The 14,174-nt window shown below is 43.9% G+C and overlaps 1 protein-coding gene across 9 annotated transcripts in view; it reads left to right on the top strand.

The window, feature by feature from the left end:
* The window catches only part of LOC141110891 (epsin-1-like), a 157,599-nt gene that overhangs the window by 114,964 nt on the left and 28,461 nt on the right, over positions 1 to 14,174 (top strand). For 6 of the 9 annotated variants that reach the window (XM_073602645.1, XM_073602643.1, XM_073602644.1 and 3 more), the window contains one exon: positions 4,211 to 4,312. The exons of the other annotated variants lie outside the window; for them this stretch is intronic. In XM_073602645.1, the coding sequence (XP_073458746.1) occupies positions 4,211 to 4,312 (102 nt within the window). The remainder of the gene's footprint in view (positions 1 to 4,210; positions 4,313 to 14,174) is intronic. 9 annotated transcript variants of the gene reach the window in all.

The following is a 14,174-nucleotide window of genomic DNA, read 5'->3' as shown; positions in this document are numbered from 1 at the left end:
ATTCAAACCTTTTCACGGTGCCAAAACCAAATGGAGATGTCAGACTCATTCTAGTTCTCAAAGATCTTAACCGGTCCCTGAAAATTTGCTCTTTTCGCATGGAATCAATCTGATCAGTAGTCTCCATCCTACAAGGAGGAGAACTTCTGGCATCAATCGACATCAAGAATGCATACCTGCATGTACCTATTTTCCCGTTAACCAGAAATATCTGCGTTTTGAAGTAGAAAAACTTCATTTTCAGTTTGTAGCCTTGCCTTTCGGTCTGGCTACTGCACCTCGGGTGTTTACAAAACTTCTGGCCCTCCCTCTGGCCAGATTAAGAACTCAAGGTATAACGATAATAGCTTACCTGGACGACCTGCTCTTGATAGACCGTGTGGTAGCCCGCTTGGACCAAAGCATGGTCACCACAGTCAACTACCTGGAATACCTAGGTTGGGTCCTCAACCTAGAGAAATCTTCTTTAAAGCCAGTAAGAAGATTAGAGTACTTGGGTTTGGTTATAGATACAGCCCAGAAGAAGGTGTTTTTACCCCAGCCAAAGATCAGTGCCATAAGGGAGCTGGTTCAGGTGGTCAGGGCAAAGAAGGTTCCTTCTATTCGCCTTTGTATGAGGTTGTTGGGGAAGATGGTGACTTCATTCGAAGCAGTTCCCTATGCTCAGTTTCATTCGAGACTACTGCAAAACCAGTATCCTGTCTGCCTGGAACAGGAAGGTTCAAGCACTAGATTTTCCGATGTGTTTGTTGCCAAAAGTGCGCCAAAACCTCAGTTGGTGGGAGATATCGGAGAATCTGCAGAAGGGGAACTCCTTACCAGTTACCTGGAAAGTAGTAACAGATGCCAGCCTTTCGGGTTGGGGAGCAGTCCTGGAAGAGGTGTCTGTCCAAGGGAAATGGTCCAGAACCAAAAGGACCTTGCCCATCAACATTCTAGAGATTGGGGCAGTGTACCTAGGCCTAGGCCTGGATATTCAAGTTGCGGGATTGTCCTGTCAGGATTCAATCTGACAATGCCACAGCAGTGGCTTATATCAATCACCAATGGGGCACCAGAAGTCAGGCAGCCCAGGCAGAGGTAAACCATATCCTAGCCTGGGCAGAAAAGCATGTGCTGTGCATATCGGCAATCTTCATTCCAGGGGTAGAGAACTGGCAGGCGGACTACTTAAGTCGCCAGCAGTTGTTCCCGGGGAATGGTCCCTTCACCCTGACATCTTCCTGGCTATATGCCAAAGATGGGGGACCCCGAACATAGATCTTTGCATCCAGGTTCAACAACAAAGTCGACAACTTTGTGTCAAGGACAAAGGGGTCCACTCACATGCGGAACAGATGCGTTGGTGACCCCGTGGGATCAGTTCTCACTGATTTATGCATTCCCTCCTATTCTGCTGCTATCTTGACTTCTTTGCAGGATCAAGCGGGAAAGGAAGTCTGTAGTTTTTGTGGCCCAGAAGATCTTGGTATGCAGAAATAGTAAAGATGGTGGTAGGGGCCCCGTGGACCCTACCACCACGTCCAGACCTGCTATCGCAGGGACCAGTGTTCCATCCTACTTTACAAACGCTAAATTTAACGGTTTGGCTATTGAATCCCACATTCTGAAGAATCATGGGCTTTCAGGCTCAGTGATATCTACTTTGATTAATGCAAGGAAGCAAGCTTCCAGAGTCATTTATTATAGAGTCTGGAAGGCATAGGTCTCCTTTTGTGAATCCAGGGGTTGGCATCCTAGAAAGTATGTCATAGGTAGAATTCTTTCTTTTCTGCAAATGGGGTTAGAGATGAAACTGGCCTTTGAGTACTATCAAGGGCCAGGTCTCGGCCTTACCTATATTATTTCAACGTCCGCTTGCTTCGCATTCTTTGGTTCAAAGCTTTATACAGGGGGAAACGCGACTTAATCCACCAGTTAGAGCACCCCTGAACCCTTGGGACTTGAATTTAGTTCTATGGGCATTACAGAAACAGCCGTTTGAGCCGATACAACATTCCCCTTGGTCCTTTTGACAAGGAAACTAGTTTTTCTGGTAGCCATATCTTCTGCAAGAAGGGTATCAGAGTTGGCGGCTCTTTCTTGTAAAGAGACATATTTAATCATACACAAGGCTAGAGTAGTATTGCTTCCTCATTCTAAGGTGGTTTCAGATTTTCATTTAAACCAGGATATTCTACCTTCATTTTTTTCCAGAACCCTCTTCTACGGAAGAAAAGTCACTACATTCTTTGGATGTAGTGAGAGCAGTCAAAATCTATTTGAAGGTGACTGCTCAGATTCGGAAAACAGATGTTTTGTTTGTGTTGCCAGAGGTTGCAAGAGGTTTAAGGTCCTAGGAAAGGACAGGCAGCGTCAAAATCCACTATTGCCAAATGGATTCGGCAAGTGATTATTCAAGCTTATGGTTTGAAGAGGAAAGCTCCACCTTTTCAAATCAAAGTGCACTCCACCAGGGCTGTTAGTGCTTCGTGGGCTGCAGGCAGATCCTCAGGTCTGATTGCACCCTACTTTTGTTATTGTCCCCTCCCCTTAGGTGGCATTGCTCTGGGACATCCCATACAGTAATTACTGTGGCTCTGTGTCCCGTGATGTATGATAAAGAAAATAGGATTTTTATAACTGCTTACCTGTAAAATCCTTTTGTTGGAGTACATCATGGGACACAGAGATCCCTCCCCTCTTTCACATGTATTGCTTTGCTAGAAAACTGAGGTACTCCCGGTAAGGGGAGGGGTTATATAGGGAATTGAACTTCCTGTCTAGGGTGTGTGTCTAGGGTGTGCCAGTGTCCATCACCTGAAGATGCCATATAAACCCATAAAGTAATTACTGTGGCTCTGTGTCATGTGATATACTCCAAGAAAAGGACTTTACAGGTAAGCTGTTTTATAAAAATCCTATTTTTTATATATTTTTTTTGGATATGTATTATAGCAAAAAGTAGGTTTGTTTTTTTTTTTTTTTTTTTTTCAAAATTGTCACTTTGTTTATAGCGCAAAAAATAAAAATGGAAGAGGTGATCAAATACCACCAAAAATGATGTGAATTTTGTTTGGGTACAGCGTCGCACGACCGAGCAATTGCGAGTTAAAGTGACACAGTGCCGTATCGCAAAAAATGGCCTGGTCATTAAGGGGGCAAGTCCTTCCCGGGCTGAAGTTAAGGGCCGCCCTGCCGCATAAATGTACGTGGGGCGGTTAAAGTGTGCACTTCGGTGGCTGCAAGACTGTCTGGTAGGCAAGTGGTTAAACATGGCCTTTCCTTGTGAATTATTACCTACACGAACAGTTGTCGGTTAACAAAACTCTCTGCATTTCTGTTTTAACTTGGTCAACAATTTTCTAAAACTCAAAATTTATTGAACAAGGGAAAAAAAATACATTGCAGCATGAATTAATAAATGTAGAACTGCATTATTTTGTGCCTTTTTACAACTACCTAGATTTCAGCTTTAAAGTCGTTACAAAGGCTCAGCTTTTTTCTTTTTTTTTTTTTTTTTTTTTTTCCTTCATGCATGAAGGTAAAAAAAACACCCGTGCAGCAACCCCCCCCTAATACTTAACCTGAGCCCCATTCCGATCCAGCGATGTGCACAAGAGCCACAGCTCTCCGGGCACTCTCCCTCCTCATTGGCAGTCTTTGGCTCCCGCTGCTGTCAATCACAGTTAGTAAGCCAATGAGGGAGAGGCGGCTGGGCCAAGCTATGACTCTGCGTGTGAATGTACACGCATAGCAGAGGCTTGGGAGCCTCCCATCACAAGCTGCTTGCTCTGGGGGCATTCCGCAGGAGGGGAGGGGCCAGGAGTTCGGTGGGAGACCCGAGTACAGGAGGATCGGGGCTGGTCTGTGCAAAACTATTACACAGAGCAGGTAAGTATGACATGTTTCTAACTTGGCAGATGATCTGGGTAAAATCCTGGTTGAATACTACGGGATCTGTTGAGGCCTTTTTTTTTTTTGTTTTTTGTTTTTTGTTTGTTTTTTTGTTTTTGCTGTAATATGGTTTAGGAAATGCAAGGTAGTGCCCAAAATCCAGCTTATATTTGAGTTTTGTACTGGGTGCACATACAGTTCAGCTCTGATGCATGAATCTGACCCCATTCCCCTATTTTACCTATTGTCTGTTTTTTGTGAATCCTTGTTTGTATTTTAACATGTATGTCTTTATGTATATGCTTGTCTCCGTCTGCTCCTCCTGCCTCCTTAGCCAGTACCACCTTTGACCAGTTCATCAGTTCTGCAGATAAGGATGAGTTTTCGGATTTTGACAACCTGAGGACCACCCTTCCCCAGTCAGGAAGCAGCACAGGTTTGGAAAAGCTCTATTTCCTGCCTGCTTGCTTACTGTCATTCCATTTGCTATTTGCTTTCTGCTTAATGCTTAATTTTGTCTTTTGTAATTATTTTTTTGTTTTACTGGGCTGCTAACATGGGTTTTCATTTCTTCCATGCCTGCATGAGAGCCAGTTTGTAACAGTTGAACTTTAGGTTGAATTGCAGGAATTCAGCTACTTTCTAAAATGTTCTGGATTTCTAAGAATTAAGTCCCATTTGAGGTGCATGCTACCTTGTGGACTTATCTCCTATTGTTTATATCTGACAGTTTTATTTGGTGCGGGGAATACAGCTATCACTGCACAACTAGTACTCTTACGGGTGGGATGCTGCCTTCCTATATGGCAGTAGCTCTACCCTCCCATCCCCTTTGCTGCCAATTCATAGAAGGCAGGAGGAGAGGCAGGCAGAGTGGCTGCATTCGGCTCTGCAGCTGCGGAAGCTGAGACCAAAGGGTCCAGCACTGGAAGTATAGTAAACGTGAGGGAAAAAGTATTTGACCCCCTGCTGATTTTGTACGTTTGCCCACTGACAAATAATTTATCAGTCTATAATTTTAATGATAGGTTTATTTTAACGAGTTGGGTGGCGGCTTGGCTGTGTTACACCTGAATATCTGGAAGGAGCAAAGGCTGAGGTCTGTGAGTACATCTGACACGACTATACTGGATACAGGCTACACGGCTGCATGACTAGCAGGTGGAAAGGTACCCTACAGACTTGGGAATCTCCATGTTTGCAAGCTGTCCTATATGTGTAATGTGGTAGTCCTCATAGTACAGGAATCGGCACATCCTAGCTCGATTATTATTATTGTTATACAGGTTTTATATAGCGCCAACAGTTTGCGCAGCGCTTTACAACATGAGAGCAGACATTACAGTTACATTACAATGTAATGTAAGGGTCAGTTGATACAAAAGGTAGTAGCTGTGGGGGATGAGCTGATGAAGGAAGTAAAACAGTGTTAGTTAGAAGCAGGATAAGCTTCTTTAAAGAGAAGCATTTTCAGGGATCGCCTAAAGATGGATAGATTAGGGACAGTCAGACAGATTGGGGTAGGGATTTCCAAAGGATGGGAGATGCTCTGGAGAAATCCTGGAGGCGAGCATGGGAGGAGGTGACAAGGGAGCTAGAGAGCAGGAGGTCTTGGGATGACCGAAGAGAGTGGCTTGGTTGGTATTTTGGGACTAGGTTAGTGATGTAGCTGGAGGCAGAGTTATGGATGGCTTTGTAAATTATTGTTTGTACTTTGAATTTTATTTGTTGGGTGAGTGGAAGCCAGTGGAGGAATTGGCAGAGAGGGGTGGAGGACACTGAATGGTTGGTAAGGTGGATGAGTCTTGCAGCGGCATTCATTATGGACTGAAGGGGGGATAGTCTATGTAAAGGTAATCCAATGAGGAGGGAGTTGCAGTAGTCGAGGCGAGAGATAACCAGGGAGTGAATTAAAAGCTTGGTGGTGTCTTTAGTTAAAAAGGGGCGTATTCTGGAAATGTTGCGGAGGCTAAGGTGGCATGATTTGGACAGGGATTGTATGTGGGCCTGAAAGGACAGTTCCGAGTCTAAGGTTACCCCTGGCATGTGGGGACGGACTGATAGATGTGCCATTAATCTTGACAGAGAAGTCAGGGGAGGGGGCGCGTGCGGGAGGAAATATTATGAGCTCGGTTTTAGATAGGTTCAGTTTGAGGAAGTGGCTTAACATCCAGGCTGATATGTCTGTTAGTAAATCAGTGATGCGTGAGGAGATTGATGGGGTGAGCTGAGAGTGTCATCAGCATATAAATGGTAGTGAAAGCCATGGGAGGCTATCAGCTGACCCAGGGAGGATGTGTAGACCGAGAATAGTAGAGGTCCAAGGACAGAACCTTGGGGGACCCCAACGGTAAGAGGAGTTGGAGAAGAGGAAGTGGAGGTGTGATGAGATGGGTAAGATTCTAACCAATGGAGAGTGCGGCCATGGTCACCAAGCAAATTGAGTTTTTTGAGGAGGAGGGGGTGGTCAACTTTATCAAAGGCAGCGGAAAGGTCCAAGAGTAAGAGTACGGAATAATGACCGTTGGTTTTGGCTGTTAGTAAGTTTGAGTTTTAGGAGGGCAGTTTCTGTGGAGTGCTGTGGGCGAAATCCAGACTGAAGGGGATCAAGAACGTTATTCTCAATGAGGTGGTCGCTCAATCGGTTGCAGACTAAACGTTCAAGGAGTTTGGAAGCAAAAGGGAGTAAAGAGATAGGTCTTAGGTTGTTAAGATTGGTGGGGTCTGAGGCCTTTTTTGGCATGGGAGTGACTAGCGCATGTTTTAGAGGGTTGGGGAAGATGCCCGTAGAGAGTGAGAGGTTGGAAGATGTGGGTTAAGGAGTCTAGGATTGAGTCAGATGGTGACCGTAGTATTTGAGAAGGAACAGGGGGCAAGAGGTTAGGTGGGCATTAGAAAAAAGTTTAGTGACTTCCTCTATAGTAGCTGGGTTAAAAGAGGGAAGTATTGATTGTGCAGGAGGACAAGGAGTGTAAATTTAGGGAGATATCTGTAGAGCAGAGATCTCGAGACGAATTGTCTCGGTCTTATTTTTGAAGTGATTAGCAATCTCCTGGGCAGTGAGTAATTTAGTTGGTGGGGGTAATGGAGGACGAAGTAGAGTGGTAAAGGTAGAAAAGAGTTGACTGGGACTGCGTGAGAGGGATGAGAATGATAAAGTAGGTCTGTTTGGCAATGTGCAGGCCGGAATGGTATTTTTGGAGGGCAGATTTATATTGGCTGAAATCTTGCTGTGACTTAGTTATACACCACAGACGCTCAAGAGCGAGGCTACGTTTTTTGAGGCTTCTGGTATTGTCTGTCTGCCAGGGTTGTAGCAGTCGGGGCCTGAGTCTGTGCATAGTGAGGGGGGCGAAGGTGAACTGTTGTAAACAGAGGTGGCCAAGTTGGGGCAGGAAAAGGATGAGATTTTGTCGTAGAGATAATCTGTAGCAGAAAAAAATAAGAGAAGGGTAAGATGGTGAAGGTTTCTACGGGTAATAGTTTGGTAGTTGGAAGGCAAGGAGGAGGCAGACAAGGAGAGGGTGAAATGAAAAAGGTGTTGATCAGAGAGAGGAAAGGGAATATTGGAGAGGTTGTGTGGAGTGCATAGGTAGGAGAATATGAGGTCAAGGCAGTTGCCAACAGAGTAGAAGCCCTTGTCCATTGTTTTAGGTCAAAAGAGGAGGTTGGGCTCAGCAGCTTAGAAGTAGCGGGAGTGTTAAGATTAACAGGGATGTTGAAGTCACCAAGAATGATTGTTGGCATTTCAGAAGAGAGAAAGTAGGGTAGCCAGGCAGAGAAGTCGTCAAGGAAGTTTGATACCGGTCCAGGGGGCCAATAGATCACAGCAATTCTCAATGAAACTGGAGAAAATAGACGAATACAGTGAGCTTCAAATGAGGAGAGGGACAGAGAGGGGGGTGGATGAAGAACCTGAAAAGTGCTTTGAGGGGATAGAATTCCAACACCACCTTCTTTCTGTCCACTAGGCCTGGGAGAGTGAGTCCACAGGAGGCCACCATAGGAGAGAGAAGCAGGAGAAGGAAGGTCAGATGCTTGAATCCAGGTCTCAGTAATTGCAATAAGGTTCAGGAAATTTGTGATAAATAGGTCATGGACGGTGGTGAGTTTGTTACAAACAGAGCGGACATTCAAAAGGGCACAGGAGAAGGGGAGGCTGGTTCTAGGCTGAAGAGGAATAGAAATGGGATTGTGCGGATTGCGGCTGCTGTCAGAGGATGGGGGGTGCTGGGTATGTTGGCCCAAGGTAAATGATGGTGGTCCAGGATTTGGGGAAATATCTCCAGTTAGGAGAAGCAGAAGGGCGAGAGAGGTGATATGGGAGAGTGACTTATGTGGGGGGGACACGAATTTAAGGAGAGAGGATGCAACTGTGAGAAGGAAAAGTAGGGAGTGCATGATACAGAGTGGTGAAATTGAGAGGAAGCCTGAATGAGAGATGAAAAAGTTTGATGGAGAATCAGGTCACCTGTCTGTTTAGTGTTCTGCAGAAGTCTGTTGTGTTTTTTCGCTTTGAAGTGCTGAGCGGAAGTGTAATACTTAATCCAATATGAATACTTTATCCAAGATTATAGTTGCCAATGCAATCCCAGCCTATGCAAAACCCTGCCTGTGTATCCCCTAATATAAGGCCTAAATTTATACTGAGTTTAGTTTGGGGTATTGCCAATTAGTCAGGATTGCATAGGAGGAACATATGGCTAACAGAATAAACTTCTCACACCAAGGCTCACTACAAGACATAGCAAGCGAGCAGAAAGGTCACAGCCGTAAAGATAGGAACAGCTCATAATTTAGTTATAGACAATAAGAAAGTAAAATAAACATCACAGTGATCTGGACAGAGGTAAAGAATTTGAAGGCAGCATAGATCACCAAAAGCACATACACAGAAATTAGCAAGCAGATCCCAGTTTCAATTAAAGGTGGAAGATGTATCGTTTACCTCCAATCTTGTCTGGCAAAAATGTGTCACGAATGGATAGCCCAGTTTTCAGCACTTGCTTGTTACGGTTCTCAGTCATATGGGCTCCTTTCATTTTTTACCCCAGCACAGACTAGCAGTTAAAGTGGATGTAAACCCGAATTTTTTTTTTTTTTTAATAATACTGTAGAGTATAAGATTTCCTATCATTTGAGCCCAGTCTTGCCACACAGAGTTAATCCATCTCTGAGCAATCCCCTTTTATTGTTCAGTGAGAGAAATCTTGACAAACTGACAAAAACTTTGTCAAATACTCCCCCTTGCTGTGAGTGACAGCCTAAGACACATGCATTATTTTTTTTAATTCCCTCCCCCGCTCCTTTCTTCAGCAGCTCTGCAAGGATTGGCTGTTCCACACCTCAGCATGATTTGGCATGCTGAAGTCATGTGGTTACTTTCCTGTCTTTTCACTAGATGTTAGAGATCATAGCAGAAGTTCAGTGTTAAAAATACACAGGGGAGTGTAGAGGTGGGCGGGGAGTCTACTGACATCATGACTCCACCCACCGTGCTCCAGACAACAGACCCACTCACAGAATCTGCAGTTTTTCAGCTCTCATAACAGAGGGGAGACATTTGACAGGTAAAGATACATGCAGGAGGCATGTATATCCTTATAGATAACCCCTATGGCAGTAGTTTAGAAAGGATGACATTGGGTTTACATCCACTTTAACTGCTTTAGTCTGAGGCTAATTGCACCATTCGGTACGTGCCATGGTCATCGGGGTCCAGTGCCACAGACTATGACTATATGACTGACTACATAAGACTGACCATGTTTGGTCTCTAGGTTTTAGGAATCTAGATCAATAGCGGGCCGAGACGGGCTGGTTTCCCGGATATATCCCTGCCATGCTCTGAGAAAGTGCCCCCTTCACCCACTGTGGCTTTAAGATGTGGCACTATCCACAGTAGGGCTTAGATCAGGTATTTGGTCCCTGGTTGGGTGGTGTGTAGGGCCTATTGTTGGGGGGGGGGGGGGGTAGGCCCAGATGCATCCCCCACCTCCTCCCTTTTTACTGGTGAGGGGTGGTTCTAGTTGAGAGCAGGTTTTGGGGAGGGTGGTTTTAGTGTGGGGAGGTGGAGGATTCTAGTTCTGGGGGGGTATTTGGTGGTTTTTTTTTTTTTTTTTTTTTTTTTTTATGCTGATATGTGTTTTTCCCCATTGATGCTTAATACATTTTGTAGTCAAATCAGATTGGGTGTGTTGAGTCTCCCCGTTTTTTGTTTGCATTTTTTTTTTGTTATTTTTTAGACAACGACCCTTTGGTATTACTAGGTGAGTACTACATTGATCTGCATTTGGAGCGGGACTCCCATGTCTATATTTGCTTGTACTCTAGGTTTATTTTAACAGTGAGTGACAGAATAACAAAAATATCCAGTAAAATGCATTTCAAAAAAGTTATAAATTGATTTGCATTTTAATGAGTGAAATAAGTATTTGATCCCCTATCAATCGGCAAGATTTCTACCTCCCAGGTGTCTTCTGTACAGGTAACGAGCTGAGATTAGGAGCACTCTTAAAGGGAGTGCTCCTAATCTCAGCTTTTTACCTGTATAGAAGACACCTGTCCACAGAAGCAATCAATCAGATTCCAATCTCTCCACCATGGCCAACACCAAAGAGCTCTCCAAGGATGTCAGGGCAAGATTGTAGACCTCCACCAGGCTGGAATAGGTTACAAGACTATCTTCATGCAGCTTGGTGAGAGGGTGACAACAGTTGGTGCGATAATTCGTAAATGGAAGAAACACAAAATAACTGTCATGCCACGTACACACGACCGGACTTTCTGTCAGAGTAGGCTCTGACGGTCGTTCCAACGGAGTTCCGCTGAAACGGACTTGCCTACACACGATCGCACCAAAGTCCGTTAGTTTAGAACGCGATGACGTACGACGGGACTAGAAAAAGGAAATTCAGTAGCCAATAGCTGCCCTTGCGTGTTTTTGGTCCGTCGGACTAGCATACAGACGAATGGTTTTCCCAATGGGGATTGAATCAGTCGGAAAGATTTGAAACATGATCTATTTCTAGGTCCGTCAGAATTTTAAAAAGAAAAAGTCAGATGAAGCCCACACACGATCGGAATGTCGGACAGAATGATTCCGTCTGACCTTTTCTGACGGAAAGTCCGGTCGTGTGTACACAGCATTAATCTCCCTCCGTCTGGGGCTCAATGCACGATCTCAATGGTGGGGAATCAGCACAGAACTACACAGGAGAATCTTGTCAGTGATATCGATGCTGCTGGGACCATAGTCATCAAGAAAACAATTGGTGACTCACTAGGATGTGAAGGACTGAAATCCTGCAGAGCCCGCAAGGTCCCCCTGCTCAACAAAACACATGTACAGGCCCGTCTGAAGTTTTCTAATGGACATCTAAATGATTGAGAGGAGAACTGGGTGGAAGTGTTTGTGGTGATATAAGACCAAAATCAAGCTTCAAGCAACTCAGCTCGCCGTGTTTGGAGGAGGAGGAATGCTGCCTATGACCCCAAAAACACCATCCCCACAGTCAAACATGGAGGTGGAAACATGCTTTGGTGGTGGTTTTTCTGGTAAGGGGACAGGACAACTTCACCGCATCAAAGGGATGATGGACGGGGCCATGTACCGTCAAATCTTTGAGAACCTCCTTCCCTCACCCAGGGCATGAAAAATGGGTCATGGATGGATATTCCAGCATGACAATGACCCAAAACGCATGGCATAGGCAGCAAAGGAGTGGCTCAAGAAGAAGCACATTATGGTCATGGAGTGACCTAGCCAGTCTCCAGACCTTAATTCCATAAAAAATATGTGGCAGGAGCCGAGGGTTTGAGTTACCAAATTTCATTCTCAAAACCTTAATAACTAGGAGAGCGTCTGCAAAGAGTGGGACAAAATCCCTCCTGAGATGTGTGCAAACCTGGTGGCCTAGTACAAGAAACGGGGGGGGAAAAAAAGAGGAGACAAAAGCCAATACTAACGGACTTTACTGGTACCAGAGAAGGACTTAACCACATAAGTTCAGTATAAAAGTATTTTATTACAAACCATGGTTTGTAATAAACAATCGTGCAGACCCAGACCATGACACACCCACCACCATGCTTGACTGAAGGCAAGGCACAATTGTCTTTGTACTCCTCACCTTGTTCCCGCTACACACGCTTGACACCATCTGAACCAAATAATTTTATCTTAGTCTCATCAGACCACAGTACATGGTTCCAGTAATCCCATATCCTTAGTCTGCTTGTCTTCAGCAAACTGTTTTGTGGGCTTTCTTGTGCATCTTCAGAAGAGGCTTCCTTCTGGGACAACAGCCATGCAGACCAATTTGATGCAGTGTGCCGCGTATGGTACCAAATAAAGGTAATTACTGCTCCAGGTGATTCCACTTGTGTTCACATCGTCCTGATCTGTAGGAGATAAAGGGTGTCGGCTCAGCAAAGTCAAATGGCAAAAAATTAGGGAAAGGACAGCTGCACTCCAAAAATAACGCCTTTATTAAGTAAAACTTGATCCATACATCAATCGTAAACACAGGTCCAGATGATATGACTCGTTTCGCACCGTTAATGGCGCTTAATCATAGCTGCTGGACCACCGATCACAATCTGAGTTTTATAAACTCAAATCGTATCTAATCCAGATCGCAATTGGCTGTGGTCCAGCAGAACCTTTCACACATGTAGGGGAATGAGTGATCATGGAGGCGATTGGGGCAACCAATATATTGAATGATTTCAACCAATAATAAAACTGAATAATAATGAATGGGGATTAAAATGACTAAGTTCAGCATTAAACAGGTAGGTTGCAATAGGTCACTCTCCCTTGCACTCCATGCATGCAATACATTTATAGATCAATGCATGACATACATACTTCATGTGTCTGTTAAATACCCAATAAAAAACATTAAATGAAGTATGAACACCAAAGAATGTGCTAAACACATTCTTTGACATAAAATTATGTAGAAAGATTCTAAAAAATTCATGTAGCTACATCATTCAGTGTGTGTAATCAAATGTCGCCACAAGATGTTAAAATAGAGACATGATAAAACTAAATGCTTCACACATAGTAAAGCGACAGTGGACACACACACGGATGTGTACCTGCATATAGAGGTAGGGACACTTACCTGATGGAAAAAGCAAGTCAGGAACGTGACTGTTTTATATCAAATGTGGAATAAGAACACATCAATCCTCAACAACCCAAATATGGTGCCAGACTACACATATATGTATGTAACAATCCCCCATGGTCCATATATACACATAACTTCAGAGTTTAGAATATTGTTGCACTTCAAGCTATTATTATTATAAATATAATCCCAATATATTATAATAAAGCAAAAAATGAAAAAAATAAAAAGATGATTGAATAATGGAATCATTATGTAGTGCTTAGCTATATACTAGAAAGGAGGAACTTTATTATATAAAGTGGAGTGGAACCAAATAAAACAAAAGGGGGGGGGGGGACACAAACCAGCCAAAATGTGCCAAAAAATATACAAAAATAAAAATGTTTTAAACAACTAGGCCAGTAAATAAGTGGGATCAGATGAGAATCATATACTATAGCTGATGTTTTCAATCATAGAAGTGGGACACGTCCCATTCAAAATGTAACCCCATTGGCTTACTAGGGTTTAAATGGAATATCCAGAACACTTCTCGTTTGCAGAGTGTTCTGAATCTATCGCCCCCTCTGATGGGTGTGGTAATTCTCTCTCCTATGCTCTGTATACCCAAGCCTGAAACATCCTTGTTATGTACATCATTCCAATGTCTGGCAACATTGGTGGAATGAATCTTGTCAATATCGTGGAAATGACACGAGACTGCATTGATTGTGAGAGTGGCAACGTTTAAACCTGGAGAAGACCGTCTTTTCCTGCTGGTAGAAAACTCAAACCATCCATTAAAAAGCATGTCAGCTTCTCCCATCCCGAGAATGAATCGACTTACTACACTATGGCTATTACAGCTTCAGATTCATCTCCGGAACCTGCCGATTCACAGATCGATGGCGATCGTCCACTATACTGTCAACCCCTACAGTAACCCTCACAAGCCAAGCAAGAAGAAAAAGAAACCAGGAAAACAAGATGAGGAGGGAAAACACAAGCGGTGTAAAAAATCCCTGTTATCCGTTACGGGGTCAAACACTGCGTTAGTGTCTCACATTCTAAATTTATCACACAGACCACTATGTGGTTCAGAAATCTCTTTCCTACGTAAAGGACTTAATTTCTGTCCGACTAAACACTTTGACTTGTTTGGGACTTTATTTG

This window comes from Aquarana catesbeiana, linkage group LG10, assembly GCF_042186555.1.
Source record: "Aquarana catesbeiana isolate 2022-GZ linkage group LG10, ASM4218655v1, whole genome shotgun sequence".
NCBI lineage: Eukaryota > Metazoa > Chordata > Amphibia > Anura > Ranidae > Aquarana > Aquarana catesbeiana.
This window is presented reverse-complemented; position numbering and strand designations above follow the sequence as displayed.